We start from the raw sequence: 23,854 nt of genomic DNA on the forward strand, positions 1-23,854 counted from the left end.
TCACAGTCAAATACACACATACTCTCACTCACACACAAATAAATACACTCACATACACACACATTCACACACACTGACACACACACCCTCACATATTCTCTCCACACCCACCCACACACACTTCAAACATTCGGCTTCTGAGAGAATTGCTAAAAGCCTTCCTTCTAATAAAAGCTCTCTGGCTCTGAAGGCTAAAGAACTGCTTCGCTTTGTGTCCAAACAAGAGCGGCTTTCCTTGCAAAGGAAAAGCACACACTAAGGTGTGGTGCTTTACAGAAAGGCCCTGCCCACCCACCCCCCCACCCCCCCCAGGTTTCCTGGCTCTGCCCTCATCCCTCCACCAGGGCAGCGGCAGAGCCCCATACAGAAACCTGCCCTTCTTGTGGAGCCCAAGGAACCCCCCAGCCCTTTGGGATGACTGAAATTCTGCGGAGCTGCCAGCTCTGGAGTTACCCAACATAAACGCGTCCCTGTCGAGGTGGCGCCCTGCTCCCCACCTTCATCAGAGCAGCATCAGGCTGCTGGGCTCACACCAGTAACTCTGCCAGAGGCTTTTTGCCTTCTTCCATCAGTTTAAAAGGGAGTTCTGAGAGTGAGAGGGAAAGCACGTGAACTGCAACTTTGTGCCAAAACGTTCCAACAAGTACACTGCTGCCTTTGCCAGTGGCTAAGGCACAACTTTCAGAAGATGGACCAGCGTCCAGAACGCCCGAGCCTCACCCGTCCGCGTTTGCGCCGTGGGTCCTTCGGGTCTACAGCAGCGCTACCAAGCCCCGCCCGTGTCAGTCACGGCTGGGCAGAGAATTACAGAAAGAGGAAAAAGAGGGCTTCAAAACAAAAGGGTGGGCACCCTTCACAACTGCCAAAAGATGGAAGCAACCCAACTGTCCATCGACCGATGAATAGATAAACAAAATGTGCTCCCTACGCACAATGGAGCACTACTCAGCCACAAAAGGAGCCACGTCCTGGTGCCGGCCACAACAGATGAACCTGGAAAGCATTATGCTGAGTGAAAGAAGCCATATACAAAAGTCCACGTACTGTATGGGCCCACTTATATGAATGATCTAGAATAAGTAAATTCACAGAGATGGAAAGAAGGCTAGAGGTTACCAGGGGCCTGGGAAACGGGGGGTGGGGGGTGGGGGGTGGGGGCTATTGCTTAATGGTATAGAGTTTCTGTTCTAGGTGACAAAGAAGTTTTGGTAATGGATGGATGGTAGCACAACATTGTAAATGTAATTCAAGCCACCGAATCGTACCCTTAAAATGGTAAAATGGCAAAGGTTATGTTACAATAATGTTACCACAATAACGTTTTTAAAAATAAGTATTAAAAATCAAGAGTGCATGGAAATGTTCTATATTTCGGTAGGGAGAGGAATTATCATTAGCGATGTACACAAACCCAAAAAAATTCCTAAAGCTGAATGAACACTTAGGATTTGCACTATTTTATGCACTTCACTGTACTTTATACCTCAATACTATTTTCTATAAATTAAAAAAAGGGGGGGGTGGACCTCCCCAAACAGAACTATACTAATATTTCTACTGAGAACTGTCCTCTAGAGACTTCAGTAGATTCTGAATGTTCCTAAAAGAATTTACAGATCCAGAAAGGGATCCCCTGGCCACTAGCAGGGATGCAGAAATAGCCAAACCTATTGCAAGGATTTCTCTGGGAAAGAGAGAGAGGTAGTGGATGAAGGGACATTATTGAGTGCCTGCTCTACTCAGAGGCCACCTGTGAAGAGTGCCCCACTGCCTGCCGCCCCTGGCCAGGGCACACACGGAGACCCTGGGACCCCAACGGGCACAGCATGGGGACATGTGCTGTACCTACCGAGCTGCAGGACGCTGAGCTTAACATCTGCTTTGTCGGACACCAGGAACTGATCTTTCCTGGAAAAAAAAAAAGAAAATGTCAGTGTATTAAAGAATGGCAGGGAAATAAAAAACAGCAGAGAAGGATGGAAGGAGCCCTAGCAAGGGGTCAGGAGCAGCCCCCCCACCCCCAGCCCTGGCCTGCCTCTCTGTGCAGCCCTGCACCCCTGCCTCCCCCTCTGAGCCACGGCCTCCATCGTGGAAGGGAGCTGATGGTCTCCGAGGTCCCCTTCAATTCTGGGTTCTGACAAAGATACACCCACCCCAGCCAGTACAGGATGGTCGACACCATTTGTTCACAATCATCAGGAGCTGAATGCAAGCCTGTGTTATTGATGTAACAGTGATACTGCTGAGGAGAAAACACACACAGACACACAAATCAGTTCCTATAATCATGGCACGGATTTTATTTTTTAAATCTCATCTCTATTTCTTGTTGTTTTCTTCCTTCCAGCTTTCCTGCAAAGCTTTCCACAGCCATCTATACGCAACCTATGAAATGCATCCGGGTATTTAAAAGAACCTGTCCTGTATCCTTCTGCTATCTGAAACACTGCCCTGTAATTCTGATATATAAATTCAGGTATGTGAACGGAGAACTTTCTTACTAGTCTACCTCTATTTTAGCTATCTTTAGAATGTTTTTCCCTCAAGCAGGCATGGATCTGAACTAACATTCAATCACTTTTTTTATAAAAAACTATATTAAAAATAACAGTATTACATCACTCTCCGTCCCTGGCAAGAGACGGCAGGAGCAGAGACTTCTCTTGAACACCGCATTTACTATTTAAAAAAAAAATGACAGCTCTTTTGAACATGGCCTTGAAATATATTTTCCTCCAACATCATTGCAGGGTAAGATATGATTGAAGTAACAATTGCAATCTTGCTATGGTACATTCTATTGAATTGGTTTCCTCTTGAAGATGTATGAAGGGGCGTGAATGGAAGACAGCATTGGATCTGCAGTCCCAGATCCACGAATTCACGTACCAGTTGGGCTGGGTCTAGGGATTCTTTCTCTGATGCTGGAAGGCAGTGCTCCCTCCCTCCCCCGTGGTCCAAATCCTCCTCCTGAGTGCTCCCTCCATCCCCTGTGGTCCAAATCCTCCCCCTGTTCTCCCCACATCACCTTCAGGCTCATCTCACTCAATTCAAAACCACAAAATTCCTATGCCCCTGTGCTACCAGGAGTACACAGGAGTTCTTGCTGGGAAGGACGGAAGGCTGGGCTGGGAAGAGGACTTAGGGCACGAAGAGGTGATGGAAGGATGTAAAAGGGGGAGTGAGTCAGCGTGGGGGCTGGATCGGGACCACCGTCCCACCCCCGATGAGGAGCTACTTTCATCAGTGTGGCTGATCACTTCCAGCTGCACTTCTCCCACCCCCAGGAGCCCTGCAGCGAAAGGTTAAGGACCTCCTTTGTGCCTCTGTCTATCCCTTTTGTCACTGTTTCATCTGGAGGCTGAGACGGGGTGCCTTCCCTTGCCATGCCTCAGTGTCCCTGTCTGAAAAGTAAAGACTGAGGCTCTGGTACTAGGTGGCCTTTAAGATCCCCCCTTGAACCATTTCAAGCAAGGGGTGCCAGGAGCAGAGACTTACATGAACACCTCAAGTCCTGTATGTCTCTCTTGAGTCCAGCTATGCTCTCTACCTCTCCATCTCCCTCCTCGACTATTTTGACAGCCTCCTAACTGGGTTCCTGGCCTCCAGTGTGACACCTCCTACCCCAACCCACCCCCACATCTGCACATGACTGTCAGGGTCATCTTTCTAAAAAGCAAACCTGTCCACGCTGCTGCCCTGCTGAGATTCTTCAAAGGTTCCCTATCATCATCATCAACAATACTAATACTTACTAAAATGCTAGCAATAATAACTTCAAACATTTTTTGATCCCTTTGTGTATTTCAGACATGGGTTAAGTCCTTTGCATGCACCAAAATCCACCTGCTCCTCAGAATGGCTTTATGAAGAAGTTAATTTACAAGTCTCAGAGAAGTTCACTAATTTTCCCAGGGTCACACAGCACTGGAATTTGAACCCAGATGATGACTCTAAATATAATGGAAGTAATGATCGTACTACTCGCTTCCCTGAAGACTAAAGTCCAGGAACAATCATGTGCCTGTGGCAGACTGAACAATGCCCATCCCCCCAACCAAGATGCTCACATCCTGGTCCCCATAAACCATGAATGTTCCCTTCCACAGCAAAGAGGACTTTGCAGAAGACATTAAGAGTCTTGAGATGGGGAGAATATCTGGAAATTATCCAGGTGGGACCCAAATACCATATAAGAGTCCTTATGGGAGGGAGACAGAGAGAGATTTGACTTCCAAACTAGAAGATATGATGGCAGAAGCAAGAGATTGAAGAGACATGGCCATGGGCCAAGGAATGCTGCAGCCTCTAGAATTTGGAAGAGGCAAGGAATGGATTCTCCCTTAGAAGCTCCAAAGGAACCAGCCCTGGAGACACCTTGATTTTATCCCCATGAGGCTCATTTTGGACCTCTGAACCCCAGAACGGTAAGAGAAAAAAGTTGGGGTGTTTTAAGCTACTAAATTTCGCAGCAACTTGTTTCAACAGCAATTGTAGCATAAGACACTGCCTACAAGACTCCCCACGGCCTTACCGCCTACTGCCCCAGCCTCCCCTCTCCCTGCACACTCCACACGGCCAGCACACTCTCCAGGCTGCACTTCCCAGCCCATGCCTCTGTGCCTTTCCAGAAGCTGTTCACTCCATCAGAATGCCCTTTGGCAAGCTCACACTAATCTTCAAAAGCCCAGCTGGGATACTCCCTCCTCCTCAACCCCAAAGCATGCACTCCTTCCTCTCTTCACCCACTCACCCACAAAACATGTGACAGCTGTTGGCCAGACCAAGCTCCATGCCCAGAGGAGCCCCAACCATATAAACTGAATAGATACCAATCGCAGTATGACATGAAATGCTAGGCTGAATGATGGCCTCCCAAAGAGATCCACATCCTAATCCCTGGATCCTGTGAGTGTTACCTTATGTGGCAACAGGGACTCTGCTAATGTAATGAAGTTAAGGATCTTCACATGAGGAGATTTTCCTGAATTATTCAGATGGGCCCAAAGTAATCACATGCCCTTCATAAGAGAGAGGCAGAAGGAGATCTGACATAGAAGGAAAGGCAACATGATGATGGAAATAGGGATTGGAGGGATATACTTTGAAAATAGAGGAAGGGGCCACAAGCCAAGGAATAAAGGCAGCCACTAGAAGCTGAAAAAGAAAAGGAAACTGATTCTTCCCTGGAGCCTCCAGAAGAAACCAGTCTACTAATACCTTGACTTTAACCCTGTGGAACTGATCTCAGACTTCTGTTTCTGAACTATAAGAGAATCAATGAAGCCACTAAGTTTGGGACAATGTGTTACAGCATCAATAGGAAGCTAACATGAATGGTAGGAGTTCTAATCAAGGAGGAACAAAGGGCTGCAGGTTTCTTCTGATGTCTTCTGTCTCCATGGATTTGAATGACATAGTGACGCTCACAGATGTTTGGTGACTTACACAAGATCACACAACTCAGAAGTGCCAGGGTCGGTATTCAAACCCAGGTCATTGGCTCCAAATCCTTTATTTTGCACCTTCCTCTACTTACACTTCCTTGCCCTGCCCAGAAACCTCCACAGCTTCCTTTGGACCATGGAACAAAATCCAAAGCTCCCAAGTGGTCCCCTTGGCGCCCGGGGGTGGCCACGAGCTGTGGAGGCAGGGTGGGGTAGTGTTCCTGTGGGCAGGGTACAGCAGGGCCTCTCTTCCCAGTCATGAGACTTCCACCCAGAGGCCATCCATCAGCTCAGAGCCCAGCTCAGACGCTTTGTGCCCATTTCCCATAGATCTCATCACTAGAGGAGACGGTCAATTATGCTCACACTTAGAGAATGCGCTTATTGTTCCTTTCATGTGTTTCTTTGTAGTGTAAGCATCACAAAGTTTAAAAGGTCATTTTAAGAGCATGTTCTCGCTTTGGAGTGAAAACTATTATGAGTAACAAAAAAAAAAAAGATAAATCAAGCAGTTCAAAACACTTTTTTCAAAAAGTGAGTGTGCATATAACCCAGAGGCATGTGTCAAAGTGGGCATCTAATGAATTCACAGGAGCCGGGATGCTGGGACCCAGCTTGCCTGCTCTCTCTGAGTCCTGTACCACTTACTCCAGCTGTTCTTCATGCCCCACAGGGAGGGCAAGGGTCAGGGCATGTCAGGTATTCAGGGCTACATGGGCTACGGCTCAATCCTTGGATAACTGAAGCCGTGGCTGGATGGAAAGAGCCCTTGGAGACCAGGGTTTTATCTCTGCTCTTGCCTACTGTGCATGACCTTGAGAGGTCACTTAGCCTCCCAGGGCATCATGTTCCCTGTCTGTCTCCTAACGGATGCCTCTCTGACCTCCCTGGCTCACTGTGAGATGTGACCAGGTACAGGGGCTTTGGGAAGGCTGGCATGCCCAGTGCAGGGGAACAGCTCATGGTAGTCCCAAAGATGCCTTAGTGCACATGCATCCAACACTCTCAGAAATATTTAACCAGTTTGAAACATAAAACAATATTGGTAATGAATATTGATGTCTTCTCTCTCCCAAATTGAGTTGAATGACAGAGTGATGCTCACAGATGCTTGGTGACTTACACAAGGTCACACAAGTCAGAAGTGCAGGAGTCGGAATTCAAACCTAGGTCACTGGCTCCAAATCCTCTATTTTGCTCCTTCCTCTGTTTTACACTTCGCTGCCCTGCCCAGAAACCTCCATGGCTTCCTGTGCACCATGGAACAAAGTCCAAACCTCCCAAGTGGTCCCCTCAGTGCCTGAGGGTGGCCACAAGATCGCTAACATAGTTATGGATTCCAAAAGAAAAGTTGTCTCATGGGAATAAGGAAAGCATTGAGTGATCACTTGCCATATACTACCTTTGAAGAAAAACCCGAGCCCAGTGTGAATAGAATCCAAATTGGCCCTACTAGTGTGGCACAATAATCAGAATATAAGAAATTGACCTAAACATTTTCCCAAGTAAGTAATGCCCCAGCATATTCAGTAACAGAACCAGTATGAAACTATCTGGAGGGGCAGGTACACAAACTAGGTTATACAAGATTCCCTGGTTGGGGGGAGGAGGTAAAAAAAAAAAAAAAAACGTCCCACAGAAGATATGCTCAAAAGAATAAACTAACAAACACATGAGAAAATGTTGCACCATGAATGAAAACCAGAAGGCATAATAAATAGGACACTCAAGAACTCAAGTCAACAGAACAACAATCTAAAAAAGCCTCGGGTGCACGGATGGTTCAGTGGTAGAATGCTCCCCTTCCATGTGGGAGACTGGGGTTCGATTCCTGGACCATGCACCCAAAACAAAAAAAGTCTGTAAAATAGAACAATTAAAAAGAGGACAGTCTGAAAAAAAGAATGAGCTTTAAAATGTTGTTGAAATTAAAAATTTATGGATATGTAAGTGTCAATAAGTGTTCATAAGTGGTGATGGATAATAACATGGTGATTATCTAGACTCAAAAGTCTGAAACTAAGGGAGGGGAGAAGCCAGGCAGAGAGAGAGAGGATGGAAGATCTTTTTCATACAACAATTTCAACTAATAAATGTAGAAGGAATATAATACACGTGTAAGGAATGATACATTAGAAAATTTTTACCAATTGTGGGTAAAGATCGTCAGTGAATGCTAAAACCACAAGAGGGAAGGTTTTTGCAACACAGGATATTCATGTGGTCACAAAGGCACAGATTACCTATTAATCGCAAATGAGAAAGTTACGTTTATACTGATGGAGAGATCAGCAGACCCCAACTTAGCACCGCCATTAAGGAAGCAAATCGACAGCATGATGTGATGTGATAGGAAGTACATGACACCTATGTGAATCCAACAATGAAAGAAACAGACAATCCAGAATGTGGGCATTCTGTAAAACCATACGCCTAGACTCTTCATGAAAAACTAAAAATGGAGGGAGAACAGTTTTAGATTAAAAGAGACTAGGGAGCCAGTTTACCCAATACAGTTTGTGAAACTTGAATGGATCCTGAATTAGGAAAAAAAAAAAGCCTAAAAGCACATTCTAGGGAGAGTTGGGGAAATTCTGGTTATTGTTTTTGTGTTAGATGACATTATCGAATCAATGTGCAATTGCTTGGATGTGATATTGGTACAGTGGTTATGCATGAGAATACCCCTTTCTTTAGGAGATGGAATCTCAAATATCTAAGAGTTAAATGTCATGATATTTGAATTTTCCTTTCAAATCATTCATCAAAAAAAAAAGTGTGTGTAAGTCAAAGAAGCCAGTCTGAGAAGGCAGATTATTGCATGATACCAACTACCTGGCATTCTGGAAAAGGCAAAACTATAGAGACAGTAAAAAGATCAGAGGAGAACAGGGCATTTTTAGGGCAGTAAAGTTGTTGTGTATGATAACATAATGGTGGATCTGTGACATTACCCATTTGTCAAAGCCCATTAATTACTAGCCCATAGAATTGTACAACACACAGAGTGAACCCTAATATAAACAACAGTCTTCAATAAGTTATAATGTACTGATACTGATTCACCAATTGTAAAAACTAAAGCACACTAATGCAAAAAGTTATTAAAAGGGGAAGGGAAACCATGTATATGGGAGGGGGTATATGGGAACGCTGTACTTTCTGTGTAGTTTTCTGTAAACCTAAAACTGCTATCAAAATAAAATTTATTATTTTTTAAAACGTGCATATAAGTATATATTGTGTGCACATGTGCATATCTGCATAGAAAGAGGAAGAGAAAAAAAGTGTTAGAAAAACCTTAGCAATTGCTGAATTTAAGTATACAGGTGTTCACTGTACTGCTCTTTCAACTTTTCTGCAGGTTTGGGATTTCTTTTAAGTAAAAAATGGGAAAAATTTGTGGTAAGCTTAAAAGTAGATTAGGCAAAGTGAAGAAATCATTCATTACTAGGAGCTGTCAAATGCTATTACCCAAAATGCAATTCAACCAGAAAAGAGATAAAATATATGAAAGAGCAAACAAAGAACCTGGAGGAAAGAATTTAAATCTAAAAGGAATTCCAGAAGGCGAGAACAAAGAGAACGTCAGAAAGGGAACTCACAGACAAGAGAATTGCTAAGAACTTTCCAGACATGAATCCTCACAGAAACCTAACAAGCTTCCGAAGGGACACATAACACTAAATTCACGCTTGGCTGTGTCATATCGGAACAAAAGGATACCAAAGACTGAAAAAACCCTAAAAGAAACTGTAGAGAAAAAGTAAATTACCTACAAATGAATAACACAAGTTTAACAGCAGACTTCTCAATAGCAACCGTAAAGCCATAGAGCAATGAAATAACATCTTCAAAGTGCTGCATAAAAAATAATGTTTAAGTTTGAAATTCCCCAGCTAAAATGCCACTAAAGTTAAGGACAGCCTGAAGGCATCCTCGGACAAAAAACTAAGAAAGTTTACTATCGCACATTTTGGCTCTATGGTCTACTAAAGGGCACATTTCAGGAAGAAGGAAATTGAAACCAGAAGGAAAGAGTGGAATGAGAACAATTGTGAGAAAAGGAATCATTCAACATTTAGATAAATCTAAATGAGAACTCACAGTAAAAATAATAACTACGACCAATTTGGAGGTAGTGAAAAACAATGTGAAACTAAAACACTCGAGAATAATAAACAGGGAACATGGGGCGAGGAACTGATCAGAGTTATATCCTTGCCTTTTATCAGGGAATAGAGAGATTGAATTTAAACTTTGCTAAATTGATTATGATTACAATTTAAATAGTAATCACTAAAAGAAAAACTAACATAACTTCCAAAGCCGAAAGAGAATAAATACGCGTCAGCTAATTAACAAGAAGACAAAAAACGAGGGCAAAGGAAATGAAGGAAAAGTGTAGCAAAATGAAAGTTTAAAATATAACAGGACAAAGTAAATTCAAGCATATAAGCAACTATAACAAAGCAAACAAATTAAACTTGCCAGTTAAAAGACAGAGGCACTCAGACTGGAATTTTTTTTAAGTAACTAGTGCTGTTTCAAGTGACACATCTAAAACATTAGATAAAAGTTTGACAGTAAAACATGGGAAAAATACACCACTTGCATACTAACCATTTAAAAGATGATGTAGCTATATTGCTATCAGACAAAAAGAGACTCAGGAATAAAAAGCATTACTATTGATGATCCCACTTATTACACAGTAACAAAGGAACAATCTACCAGGAAAACTTATCGTCATAAACCTCTATATACCTAATAACAGTGCCTCAATAAATTATCAGAATTACAAAAAAATTGTTCAATCCATAAGCATGGTACAAAATGGTAAGACATCTCTTTCAGTCACTAAGAGATCAAGTAAAAAAAAGCACTGGTGAGAAAACAGCATATTTGAGTATCACAGTAACATGTTTGATCTAATACACCCAACTGTTAAGTAATATATCTTATTTTCAAGCGCACATAACATATTTATAAAAATTGACCATGTAGGGCGGGCCGCGGTGGCTCAGCGGGCAAAGTGCTTGCCTGCCATGCTGGAGGACCTCGGTTCGATTCCCGGCCCCAGCCCATGTAAAAAACAAACAAACAAACAAAATACAATAAAACAAGAAAATGTTTAAAAAGATGTTTCCCTTTCTTCCTTCCTTCCTTCCATCCTTCCTTCCTTCTCTCTGTCTTTCCTTCCCTTCCTCCCTCTAAAAAAAAAAAAAAAAAAAAAAAAAAAAATTGACCATGTGGTAGGTCACAAATCATGTCTCAAAAAATTCCGAGCTTGTGTTTTTGGTCACAAAGTAATAACAGAATTTGTTAATAAAAGATAACTCCTTTCCATCCCCCAAAAGAACACATACATTAATAAATTTTAAAGAAAAAATAGTACAAACTAGAACATATTTCAAAGTGATTAACATTGAAAATGTAACTTATACAAATTTGTGGGAAGCAGTCACTAAGTGGTATTTAGAGAGATATGTGAGGCATAAATGTTTCTATTACTGTAGAAGAAAGAACTAAAAGCGATGAGCTAAGCATGCAACTTGAGAAAGAGAACAGAGTAAATCAAGAAAAAGTTAAAAAGAGGAAAATATAAATACAAGATTAAGAAGTTAATGAAACAAAAAATAATGATATGTTTTAAAAATCCTAAACTGGTTCTTTGAAAAGATTAATAAAAAGACAAACCTTTGCCAAAATTGATAAAGAGAAAAGAAAAGAGTACAAACAAACAGTATTAAGAGTGAAAGGGGGGGAGCTATAACTAAACATTGTACATAGAATTTTTTCAAGAAGAAGAAAATAATATGAATAAGCTCAAACCAATACATTTAAAAATTGACAGGCTAGACCATTTTCTAGAAAAATTTGCAAAATTCACTCAAGAATAAAGACAAGAAAAGACCTATAATCATTTAAAAAAAAAAAAAAAGAATTTAAAATCTCCAACTCCCACTTCAACACAGACACAAAATATCGGACCCAAATAGTTTTGCTGATGCATTGCATCAAATGTAGGAAAATCTCCCCAACTTACTTTCTCAACTGTATGGCTATGACTAAGAACTAAGACTCTGAAACCAACCAATCCGGCTCTGAGCTCCACTCTACCACTAAACTGTGTGCAGCCCGGGCAAGTTTCCAATCCTCTTTGTGCTTCCACTTCCTCACCTATAAGATGGAGTCAAAAATAGTCCTACCTCATGGTTGCTGTGAGAAGGAAATGAGTTAACACACATCGAGTACTGAGAAAAGTGCCTGACGTATGGTAACTACTGGGTATTAGCTGAGATGGCAATAAATGAGGGTAGAATAGCCTTGATTCCAAAAGCCTAACACGTGTAAACATGATGTCCGAAAATATGAAGTAAACAGTAAAACAACATCAAAAATAGACTTAGGCATCAGCCATGAGTTTGAAGGAAATCATGACCAAGCAGCGATGCCAGCAGGTTTAACCTTGGAAAATCTAAGAATGTAATTCACCACACTAACAGGTTAGAGAAAGCAACAGGTAAAATAATCTCAATAGATACAGAAAAACACAGCGGATAAACATGCATGTTAAAAAAGAAAACAAAAGAAAAGAAAACTTTCAGCAAAGCAAAGCAAGGTAAAGGTTTTCCTTTAGGTGATGAATATATATGCTCAAACCCTATAGAATATCCTCCTTAGTACTGCAGCATTGGAAGCATTCCTACAAGAGTCAGAAACAAGATGACAATGTCCAACATCACCAACAGGTCATCAATATTATACCAGGGGTAGACTAGAGGTAAATGCAATAAGGCAAGTAAAACTGACAATTCCAGGGCCAGGCTCCATCAAATTCCTGACTGAATTCAGATACTCCTGCCCCATCCCATTGCAAACAGAGCATCATCTTGGAATGAACTATTGTTCACTGGATGGATGATTCACAGCATGTGAACAGATGAGACATTCCATAGGACCCCCTCATGCCCCGGGAGAAGAGCATCACCTGGCAATAAACTAATTGCCTCTAGTCTCAACTTCACTTCTGCCGGACTCATCTTCAAGGGGCTACAAGGACCATGATATCTAGTGACTCTGGTTTCAGCTCTTCGGACAGGACCCATCCCCAACGACAGGTGCTTCGAGACTGCGTGTGCACGGACAGACAGTAGGACACGGCCTCAGAGGAGCTCCTGTATTGTGTTATTTTTCTGCTTTCCCAAAAGGAGGACTTTCCATAGCCCCTTGCATGCAAAAGGCTCTCCTTTAAGGCTGGACTGTCTTTGTGAGTTGGATCCCTGAGGGCAAGTGGATTTAAAAAGAAATTAAAAAAATAAAACTAAGTTCTCTGTAAGAGAAAGAAATTTTTTTCTTTCTTTTTATTCTCCTGGTCTCCAGTTCCCTTTGGCATCCTATAGAGCCTCAGCTGAGCTCCCCCAGGTGAAGATGAATTACAGAATCTTAGTATATTCGACCTGGAAAGACTTAGCCCCCACCTGGCATGAGCTTTGGTGTTAACAGGTAAGTAGCCAAGGTGCAGGGAGAGGGAGGAGTATCCTCAGCATCCCACTTCATTGGTGCCCATCCAGTAAGGGGTTAGTCAGCATCCCAGCCTGGGGGGCGGGGGGTGAAATGTTCTACCTCCCTCAGCAGCAGGCCGGCTGGCGTTTTTTTTAAATCAAGCCAAAAAGAACTTGAGGGCTTATGGGGTTGAGTTATTGAGAAGTCATCATGCGCAGCAATCACAATACATAGCAACTTTAACAGATCTCAATTTAAACCCTACCGTTGCCAGTTCTCAATCTGTTGACCTTCAACATATAAAGGGAATGATTTTTTTCTCTCTCTTTTCTTTTCTCTTAAGGATGTGGAAAACTTGATTAGAATTGCCTGGTCTGACATTTCCTGTGAGAAAACTCTCTGCTTGGAACGCTGTGAAAACAATCTGCCTTAACAATTCAACCCAGATAAATTATCTTCCTGAAACTTGTGAAAATCCTTAATTGGCCATGGGGCTGCCTACTTGAGTCCCCCATCCGGGTCTGTGATGACGAAGGTTGGGCAAAGATAGGGATCGCAGGGTGAGGGCAGTTGGGGGCGGAGAGTGGACAGCAATGACCCTTGCATCCTCCTGGAAGAGCCGGTCCAGACTGTTGAGCTGGAGAGAACACACACAGTGCCCCAGCCTCCCAAGCCATTGTTCTTCAGAGGTGATGATTTCTCAGCTTAACTATCTTTCCGTATGGCTCTGTCCCTACAAACTTTGACACACACCCTTGGAAAGATGTATTCAGAGCCAGAGCAAGATCCAAAATTAAGTCCAACATTTCTACTTCCTGTAGATCTATTCTGTGAGTCAGGCTGGATTCCGGGACATTCTAGGAACAGAGAAAAAATCTCTCCTGGTTACCAACATCTTGGACTGGGTGGGTTCCTGCAAGGACACCCACCAGTATTTAATGGATGCTTCCTCGGGAAGCTTAGAGTACTCAGAGTTCACCTGGATGAGGCTCACCAGTTTGGAAAGGCCGATCTGGACCATCTGGTCTAATCCTGAGGCCCTCATGGGGAGGCAGGGGCAGGGCGGGATGGCGGGACAGGGGTAGGAGGAGTTGAGGGAAAAGGGAGGGCAGGGGTTGAGGGGGGAGCACTCTTACCAAGGCAAAGCCAGGACTGGTACATAAGGCTCAGAACTCGTCTCCATTGCATTTTCTTCTACCCTAAAACGGATGTCATGGGCAATGATTTCATTTTCTTAAACATTTTAGGGACAGGTTGCTCTTCCCTTGAGAGATACATACAAGCAGGCTCTGTGCCTCTCCCCACTGGATCTCTCTGCCATTCTCTCAGTTGAGGTTTCCTGGGTGTGGCTGGGCTCGCTCCACTAGGCCACTGGTGCAGAGAGGCAGGAGTTGCTCAAACGGGTGTGAAGAGATGGGTAGAGATGACGTTACTCAAGGAAAAAGAATAATATCTTCTGGAGGGAAGCGTGGTCTCTGTGGAGCACGTCTCTGGAACATGACCAAATCCACTGAGTAACCATTCTCTCAGCTATTCAGCCCCCAGGCCAAATGTTGCCAGCCCAGGACCCGCCTTCATCAGGACCTTGGCCCCTCTCCTGTCCCCATCAGTACGTGGCAGCCTGGCTCAACCAAGCCCACCCATCCAGAGGACCCTGGGAAGCTCAAGGACCAGGCCAGTACCAGAGTCTGATATGCCAGACCCACGTTCTGAGGGGTCCCAGGCTGCACACCTGGGATGGCCAGGGCTGCCTCCTGCCACAGCCCCCTCCCAGCCCAGCCTCACTCCCAGGATGATGCCCAAAGGGGATCGTGTTACCCCCACCCCTGCCCATCCACAGCTAGTATGCGAGCCCAGGGTGGAAAGGATTGCCTCTACGAACTTGGCCCTGTCCCAGGGAGTCCACAGTCACACTTGGAGTTCTAAAAGGGAAGGTTCTAGCGTGCTGCCTGAAAGACATTACATAAGAGCCGCCACCCGACCGCTTTCCATAGTGGATTGGAAAGCTATTTGGAGATGTTTACTTAGCTGCTAGGAGAAGCCACTTTTTTGGCACAAACCCTGCCCTTTAGTGTCCCAGTAAAGGCCAAAGTCTCCAGGGAAATGAGCTACACCAATGAGAGAGGCTGACTTTCTCTGATTCCCATTAAACATTAAATCCACTTAGGCTCTGTTTGGTTAAAAATGCCAATGGGTGGCTTAAAGCAACTTCTGGGATGAAATATTTTTCATTTCAAACTCACAAAACATTCCCCCACCTAAGCTCTAATAAAAGAGCTATGGATAGCATGCTGGAAACAGTACTGTCTGGGTCTAAGGTTAACTTCACAGCAATTTGAAAATAAGGAAATTTGGGTTCATTGACTCTTAGAAAAGGGAGGAGGCTTATACTTCAACAGGGCTGATTTTTACTATGACATTCTCCCAAGAGGCCTTGGGCAAATACCTTCTCAGGCTTCCATTTCCCATTCTGTGACATTCTAAGCATTCCAGATGTCCTCTAGTTATTCTACATCGGCTAGCAATTGCTTATCTAGGTGGCACCTTCTAGTTTTCAAAGCCCTCGCAAACACTTTTTATTTTTTAATTTAATTTCTCAAGAGTCCTGTGTGGAAGGCAGAATAGAGACTTTTTAGTCTTATTTTTACAAATGAGGACACTGAGGCCCCCCAAAATTGGAAATCACCTACCACAAACAAGTCCACATCATACAGGCTCATGGTGAAATGAATAGCATTAAAATTAAATTTTAAAAAGTAAAGTTTGCTCAAAGCCAAGTTATTTTGTTTTGAAGTTTGGCCCTGCCTGCTTTTCAAGGTTACGTCCATCCCAATTTTTCTAAATTGTATGAAGTTGTTTTAATGTTCTTACTTACTGAGAAGACAAAAAAAGCAACCTGATTAGCCTCTGATTTAACCATGAAGCTGGTGGGCTTACACTTCAGCGTCCTGCCGAAGTTCCCGCAAGTTCTCATATTTTTGTAAAATTTGCAAAAATAAGATATTTTTATATTCTTTGTCTTAAAGAGGCCACACAAATTGTTTACGTTTTAAGCGCACAACGTCTGGATCTGCCGCTGAGGTTGGGCAGAAGTTGGTCCCCAAGTTTTTAAATTTATTTCTCTTCTTGGTCCACACATCCCCAAATTCTATAACCCTTAGCCTCCTCCACCCCCAGAGACTGTGATTCGCCAACGTGCCACAGACCAGGCAGACAAAGTTCAGGCCAAAACTGGCTCCTGGCGCTTCTCTTTCCTTCCACCCTGCACTGCCCCATCACAAAAAAAAAAAAAAAAAAAAAGGAAACTCCAGGAAATTCTGACCTACTGCAAAGCACAGAAGGCTGATTGTTTTCTGGACATTTCTTAGAAAAAAGAGAGAGGAACATGCTGCTTTTGACTTGAATTGGTTTTGCAAACTTGGAGCATTTCACCACAATTACATACAAAACCGGACGGAGCATTGTGGAATTTCCATGGGTGAGCCAGCTCCAGCTCAGGACAAGCAGACCCTGGGCTAAAATTAGATGTGTCCTCGAGTCAGCAGGCATGAGCACCCCCTGCCTCTTCTGGAGGCTGTTTCCACTTGAAGTGGAGTCTGAGGGTCCCCAGGTACCAGAGTGAGCATCCCATACCAGCCTCCTGCCTCTAATGAGGATACCGAGCTGCTCAGCACAGGTGTCTCACTGCGGGGAGCAGGCAGGTGGGGGCATCTTTTCAGGGAGCTGGGGCAGGGCTACACAGCCACTTGAAAGTGGGGAAACTTTCCCCAAGCCCCAAGGCAGGAGAGTACTGCATAAGAGAGTCAGGAAGGGGGCAAAGATAAAATGTTCCCATAGGGGAAGTTACTCCCCAGCTCCTTAAGAGGTAACATTTCACGTGAGTTTGTAAGAGGTGGGAAATCAAAGCAGCACAGACCCCTTTCCTCAACAGTGAAACTTCCGCAGAAATGGAATGAAGCCCTCTGGGCAGGCTCTGGTTTCCCTGGTTTCCAAAGGATCTGAATATAAATAACCCAGGCAGGAGGCTAGAAGTACCCACCCACCCCACCCACCCCCAAATCCCGAGTCCTCGCTGCTCCAGCCTGCGCCCTCCCACCCCATTACCCCTCTCCTTTCTTCACCCCTCCTTCTTTGCCATTGCCTCTCCCCAGTGGAGCAGGGCACAGGCTTGGAGGGGTCTCTAGACTGCAGTCCCTTCTGAACAGCGTAGGCGAGAAATGGCCCAGCCACACAGCCGACAGGAAGAGCTCTGACCAGAAGTATCTGGAGCTTTTTCCAGAACAAATACAAAACCATCTGAAGCATCTGGACCACGTCTGGCAGTCTCCTGTTGGAAATGTCAGGGTTTGATCAAAGGCTTTGGAGTTTGGAGAAAACTCTCAGAGGATTGGGAAAAGAAGGACGTGGAAAGCTTGTCCTGCCAGTTTGTGGATGGCCACTGAGACCCCAACTGCGTGGCTGGGCATCCTGGCAGGGTGTGGGGCTTAATGATGGATCTGGGGAAGGAGAGAGAATCCACTTCCCAGTCTCTACCAGGATAACACTGAAAGAAGCTGCCTTCTGTGCATCTGGAAAGTATTTGTAAGCTATTGTTTCTGTGACAGCCATGGGGGATGGGGGATGGGGGATAGGGGATGGGGGATGGGGGATAGGGGATGGGGGATGGGGGATAGGGGATGGGGGATGGGGGATAGGGGATGGGGGTGGGGGATGGGTGGGGGGGTTTGTCGAGGAGCTTGAGGAAGCCTATAGAGAACCAGTAAGGGGCCACCACACCGCCCACAAGCCCAACGTCAACGCTGGAGTTGTTCCCTTGGGGTTTCTCGGGCTAGCCTTGTGCTTGGTGCCATCTATCTCACCCAGATTCCAGCATCTAGGGACACACTATGACCTGGTCATACTTCCTTACCAAGAGATGAGAAAGATTCTATTGACTATTAATTTTTCCTGTCTTTTCCATGTGTTTTGTGTTTCCCTTTTTCTTTGAAGATTGTTAAACCTATAGGAAAACTGAAAGACTAATACAATAAACATCAGTATAACCTTCACTGACGGTGACAAGCCTGTAATATTTGCCTTATTCTCTCCCTCTCTCCCTCTTGCTCTGTTTTCAAATTTACACACACATACACACTTGTACACACACACACAGTTTTATTTTTTCTTGAATCATTTGAAAACAAGTACAGTCATCACGGTACTTCCCCCTAACTTCCTCAGCCTCTATCTTCTAAAGACAAACTCCTACATAATCCCTGAGGGGTTTATTTGTATGTCAACACTTTCCAAAAACCAGAATCTTTGTTTAAGCTCTCCCACATCCATGCGTCTGGTAAGTGTACCTCTATGGAGCTCTCGTCTTTAAAAAGAAGAATAATAAATCAGTTGCAATGTCTTTATTAAATATTAAATGGGTATGCTCTGCTTTTGTTTTTTATCTAAAATGGATATTTTCAAAAGTTTTAGTCTTCTTTTAATACACTCCTAGGAGTGTACTGGATTTTAAGGATGTCTGATCATCCACATCACGGCTAGAAAGCAGCCTGTGATTTGTTAGGGAGTGAGCAGAGGTGGCAAGGGAGCCTCTGGGATGCAGAAGTCTCTGTGGGGATGGGTTGCATAGGCAGCTCTTGAGGTTGGTTCTTAGATACCCATCAAATTCCCTTATAGGTGCAATTATTCACTGCACTGTAGCTTCCAGAACATGAATCCTTGATGTGCTACTGCTCTCTGGCAAGGTGGACATGAAATAATGGAGAGGGATCTATACTACCAAGACCAAAGTCCCGCAAAACAGCCTCTAGCCCTCAGATGGCAGTGTGGTATTTAATCTTGGTTTCTTTCAATGATTATTTTAGTTGGTTTGATTTTCTTTTTTCATCCAAAAGAAATTTTATCTGAAGAGAAAAAGGCCAAACCAAGAAAACTGGGGCCAAAGGAAGCAACATCATCAACTGTAGGATCGATGCCCTCCTCTCACGAACTATTTCTCTTCACTCCTTCAAAGTGTTTCACGAAGCTTGAGCCCAGGGCAGCAGGATGGACTGACCACAGTCAGGTGGGCCCAGGCAAGGACAGTTCACGGTGTCAGCCCTCTGGCCAGGCCTGGCCTCAGAAGGACATCTGGAAAAGAGGAAGGCAGGAATCCACAGCTGCATCAACCTCCAGCACTTTCAAAAGGACTCAGCCTCACCTTGACCTTCACTGCAAAGGAGAGGAAGGGCCTCCTGGGAGACACGGCATGAGCCTGACCCAGCACCAGAGAGCGCGGCACGACTGGGTCTAGAAGGCCAGGCCACACTCTTTCTTCCCTTCCCTTGACACTGGCCCACACAATGAATCTGAACACTTCCCTTTGACCATCACAATCCTCCATAATCGAGCTCCCACCTTACTTCTCATCGTTCTCTCAAAGAATTCCCATCTATTCATCCATTTAAGGAACAGGTGTGTAGGCCAACCAAACAGTGAGAGGAAAAGCTAATATCGTATTTCATTTATTCCTCATAACAATCCTATACAATAGGTATTATCATCTCATTCTATAGATGAAGAAACTAAGCTGCAAAAAGGTTAAAAAAGAAAACAAACACTTTGCCAAAGATTGCCCTGTTGGTAAGTGGCAGAGCTGGGATTTTAAGCCAGACCTTCCAATTTGGCAGACCAGGGAGGGCCCTTTCAACTTCACGAGGCTAAGAGTTACTTAATATGTTAAAGATGGAAAGCCAAGTTTCAAAGTCTCAGAATACAGTAAGACACCATGTTTCTCAATAGTAATTCCTAATTACTTGACTAAACAAAGCTTTGTTTAATTGAAATAAACTTCAATAACTCAAAAACTCTCCCGAGCAGAATTGACTCTTTCACTGGGGATTTAAAAGGCACTTTGGGAACTTGCAATGTCCCAGGCCCATCCTGTGGACCTCAATTATCATCAGGGAGCGTGGCAAAAAATGCATCTGGTTATTGTCCATGCTGCCCTCTTCCCCATCCTTACCTAAGCACACACGCCCTCCTCCTCAGAGTCTCTGGCAATGATTAATTTTTCCTCTGTGCTGGCTCCCAGCCCTTGGCTCCTTGGCTTAAAGCTTGCTTGCATCACTCCCCATTCTATTAACAAGACAAAAAACTATTTCTTAACCCTCTCCCCTCTTGGGCTGCCAGGCAGTCCCTAAGCGTCCCTTCACCTCTAACCATCTTTAACAGATGCTCTTTGTTCTCTGTGTATGTCCTCACTCCCTCTTTTTTCCTCAAGCCCCTACAGTTCACCTTCCACCCCTAGTACTCCACTGAAAGTGCTCTCTCCACAGTTACCCAGAAACCCCACCATACCCAAGAACCTTCCCAGTCTCTCCAAAGCTGCCAGGCTTCTGCCTCTTGAAATCCCTTTTCCCTCACCTTGAGTGAGACTCACATCAAACTATGGGTCTCCCACCACAGGATTCTGACCTTGGCACTTCTCTCATTTACCCTTGGCAATTTCCATCCGTCCAAGGCTTCAGCTGTCCACCCCATGCCAGCATGTCAGCACTCCCAGACGCCCATCTCCAGGCTCTCTTCCACCACTGCCCAGGATCTGCTCCACTCCTGACTTTGGAAACAAAAGCTTAACTGGATATGTATAGAAAGAGACTTCTCTTCTTCATTCTGACTAAGCCAGTGCCTCCCCCTTCAAATTCTCTGCCTCTGCTAACTCCATGCCTCCTGGCCCCTCACCCCCACCCCCACCCAGGCCCATGAATTCCCAGGACACCAAGTCCTGCGCATCCTCCCTGTCAGGGTCCCCAGCACCTCCCCACTCTGTACCATCAGGCTCTGGCTTTGATTTACCATCCTGCCTCCTAGGTCAGGTCTCCTGGCTTGGTCCTGCAGTACCTCTGGATTAATCTTCCTGAAACACAGCTCTCACAGGTTAAAAAATGCAAAGCACCTTTCTATGCCTCTGTATTGCCTAGAGAAGATGTTCCAATTCTTCTACCTGGCACTCAAGGCTCCAGTCTTACCTTCTTCCAAGCCCTATACAGCATCTGTGTTCCAGCTGCACCGGAGAGCTCCCTGACTCAACTCCAAGTTTCCTACCTCTGTGTCTTTAATCACATGGTTCCCTCAGCTTGGGATACTTCCACTCCCTGAATTAGCAGACCAATCTCCTAAATCCTTGCAAATGTCAGCAACTTGGCAGCTCCTTCTTCCTCAGGCAGGTGGCTGAGGATAGTGGTTAAGACTGAGGCCCCAAGAGTCAAGCTGCCCAGGCTCTGAGCCTGGCCCCACTATGTGTTAACTACAGTGAACTTCAGACCAGTTGGTCACTCGATGCCTTAGTCTCCCCAGTTACAAAATGGGGCCAATAATGTGTTGCTGTGGAAATCAGATGGGGAAATACAGCTAAAGTTCTTGCAAACAGTGCCTGTCAAATAATGATTGCTTAATAAATGTCAATGGTTTAGTTATCCCTGGACTCATGCCTTTTTTCTTTTTAAATCTCATAGTATAGTTATTTGTATGAGTGTGTCAGATTCTAGAGGAAACAAATCTTATCTTCACCATCTCTCTCCCCAGCACCATTCAAACAAGCAAGAGACACTCTATAAATGTTTGTTGAATTTTATAAATTAAATAGCATGTATTTAGCTGAGATCAGAAATTGTTTACTCTATCAGGAAAAGGCCCTACTTCTGAGGGACCCAAGGCCCCAAAATTGGTTTCAATAGGAAATAGGAGAAATCTCATGGCTTAGTAACTCCTCATGGAATGAGCAGGGAAAACAAAGTAGAATTTTCTGGAATGAGGAACACATTCAGAATCTAGCTACAGGAAGCTTCCCGGGAAGGTCATCTTTGTGATATAAAGAACTCTGCCCAAAATTCTCCTGACGGAACTCAGCATCAAAAGCCATCCTTCCAAAGTGGAGTGAGTCACAGCAGCATTCCATCTCAATTGCTGCTATTTGGAAAAACCACTGGGAATCATGAAAGCAGGTGTCCACACTCCAGCGAGAAGAAACAGATTTTGATAGGGGCAGATATCAGCTGGAGCCCTACCCAAGCCCTCAAGGCACACGGCCTATTGGAGTTATATTAGGGGTGGAAACAAGGATGCCCATCTTTTCCCTAAATCCATGCCCTTTTCCAAATGTTAGGGAAAGCTATGAACTTAGGCTCTTTTCCATGAGCCACCCCAAATGCTTATCATGCAAAAATGTCTGGCAAACGTGGCAGAACCCAAGGCATGTCCCAAAAATGAGGACCAAGGAAGAGTGAGCAAGCTGCTTCAGACTTAAGGAATGAGACCCCGACAATTTTTTTGTCCCCACAAACCTCACTCTAGGAGGAAGGTGGAGAAGGGCAACAAGTATGTACCAGGCACAGAAGTAAGATCTTGGCTGGCCTCCCAAGTCCTCAGGGCTCACTCAGCCTAGCCTTACCTCAAGCAGGACCCAACCCCTCCTCTATGATCCTATGGCACCTCAACCGCACCATCCATCTGCCCTGGTCAGACACTATCTGATATTTCTAGGCAACTTTTCCTAAATCACTGATCCTGCCCCTGTGTGAGCTATGTGAGTAGGAAGAAGGCCTCGGTCTTCACATCCCCACCCCCAGCAAAGATAATAATTCAGCTTCACCATTCTTTATCAGAATAGTGTTAAGCAACACTTGAGGAGGCAGCATTGCAGACAACTCATCTCATACTCAGGCAGTTGACAGTCAGTAGGAGAAATAAGGTAGCCTAGAAATTCATTCCAGTGTGACAGAGACAGTAAGAGAGATACAAAGAGAAGAGCAGTCCCATCCAGGTACAGAGGCAGGGAAGCGTTCAGGGAAGGCTTCCTGAAGAAGGCAATATTCAAGATGACTTAAATATGGGAGATACACAATTTGTGTTTGTTTGGTTGGTTGGTTGTTTGATTGCTTGGATAATTGGTTGGTTCATTAGCTGCTTGGTTGGATTGCTGACTGGTTGGGTGGTTTATTGGTTGGTTAGTTGATTGGTTGGATGGTTGGTTGGTTGGTTGGTTAGTAGGATGACCAGTTGGTTAAATTAATGTATGAATTTAAAAAAGAATGAGCGAAAGAATGAATATCAACAAGTAAACATGAGGATACAGTTTGAATTGTTCTAGTTATATTAAAGACTATCAGCTTAGATCTCATGCCATTATCCAAACAGATCAGCATAATTTTTCCATCTACTCTCCATCCCAAGTATATTATCTTATTTGTTCAATATTTATTACCAGGCCTAGGGATATAACTGGAGAAAGACAAATAAATAAACAAATAAATAAATAAGGCCCAACTTGATTCTTCAAAGAATTCATGGAAATAAACTTGAAGGTTTTTCCCAAAAGCCAGTAGAACAAAGAGAAGCAGTCAGACTGTTTACCAGGGCAGAGATTACAGTGAGACAAACAAGACATTCAATGGTGCAAATTCTAAGGTAAGGAGGCACTCACTCTTGATTTAGGCAGGTACCTACCCTGCACTTGAACAACCTTGAGAGTGAGTGCTTCCTTAAGAAGAGGGCATCCTTAAATTCTGCATCCTAGATGCCTCCCTTGCTTCACCCCAGTTCTGTCCCTCCTGTTGACCCCTATGTGGGTTTCTCTTTGAAATTCTGGTGGCCAGAACTTTTTGGCTAGCTGCTGGTTTGGCAGTCCAGCAGACAACCATCCTGAAGTGAGAAGAAAAGCACAAAGGAAAGAAGAAACTCCATAACACTCCCTTGCTCCTCCAGACATCTCTCAACAGCTTCCCTGTACCTCCCAGCAGCTGCTTTCTCTGCCAGATCATCTCCCCCAAGGCAGTGCTGGGAAGGGCCAAGGCATGGTCAGAGGAGGGTCTCAGAGCTGCCACAATGATATCCAGTGATAGACAGGGTGAGATCACCTGCTCCTC

At 44.3% G+C, this 23,854-nt stretch overlaps 1 protein-coding gene and 1 long non-coding RNA gene across 4 annotated transcripts in view; both read right to left on the minus strand.

The window, feature by feature from the left end:
* Positions 1-23,854, minus strand: part of MINDY4 (MINDY lysine 48 deubiquitinase 4) — a 137,417-nt gene that overhangs the window by 61,704 nt on the left and 51,859 nt on the right. For all 3 annotated transcript variants that reach the window (XM_077120529.1, XM_077120512.1, XM_077120521.1), the window contains exon 6: positions 1,850-1,908. In XM_077120529.1, the coding sequence (XP_076976644.1) occupies positions 1,850-1,908 (59 nt within the window). The remainder of the gene's footprint in view (positions 1-1,849; positions 1,909-23,854) is intronic.
* On the minus strand, positions 18,338-21,089 carry LOC143650126 (uncharacterized). The gene is made up of 4 exons (XR_013159387.1): positions 20,960-21,089; positions 20,406-20,547; positions 19,954-20,066; positions 18,338-19,079 (listed from the first exon to the last, which is right to left on the minus strand). It is a non-coding gene; the product is annotated as an uncharacterized LOC143650126 (long non-coding RNA).

The sequence above is a fragment of the Tamandua tetradactyla genome, chromosome 1 (assembly GCF_023851605.1).
Source record: "Tamandua tetradactyla isolate mTamTet1 chromosome 1, mTamTet1.pri, whole genome shotgun sequence".
Classification (NCBI taxonomy): Eukaryota; Metazoa; Chordata; class Mammalia; order Pilosa; family Myrmecophagidae; genus Tamandua; species Tamandua tetradactyla.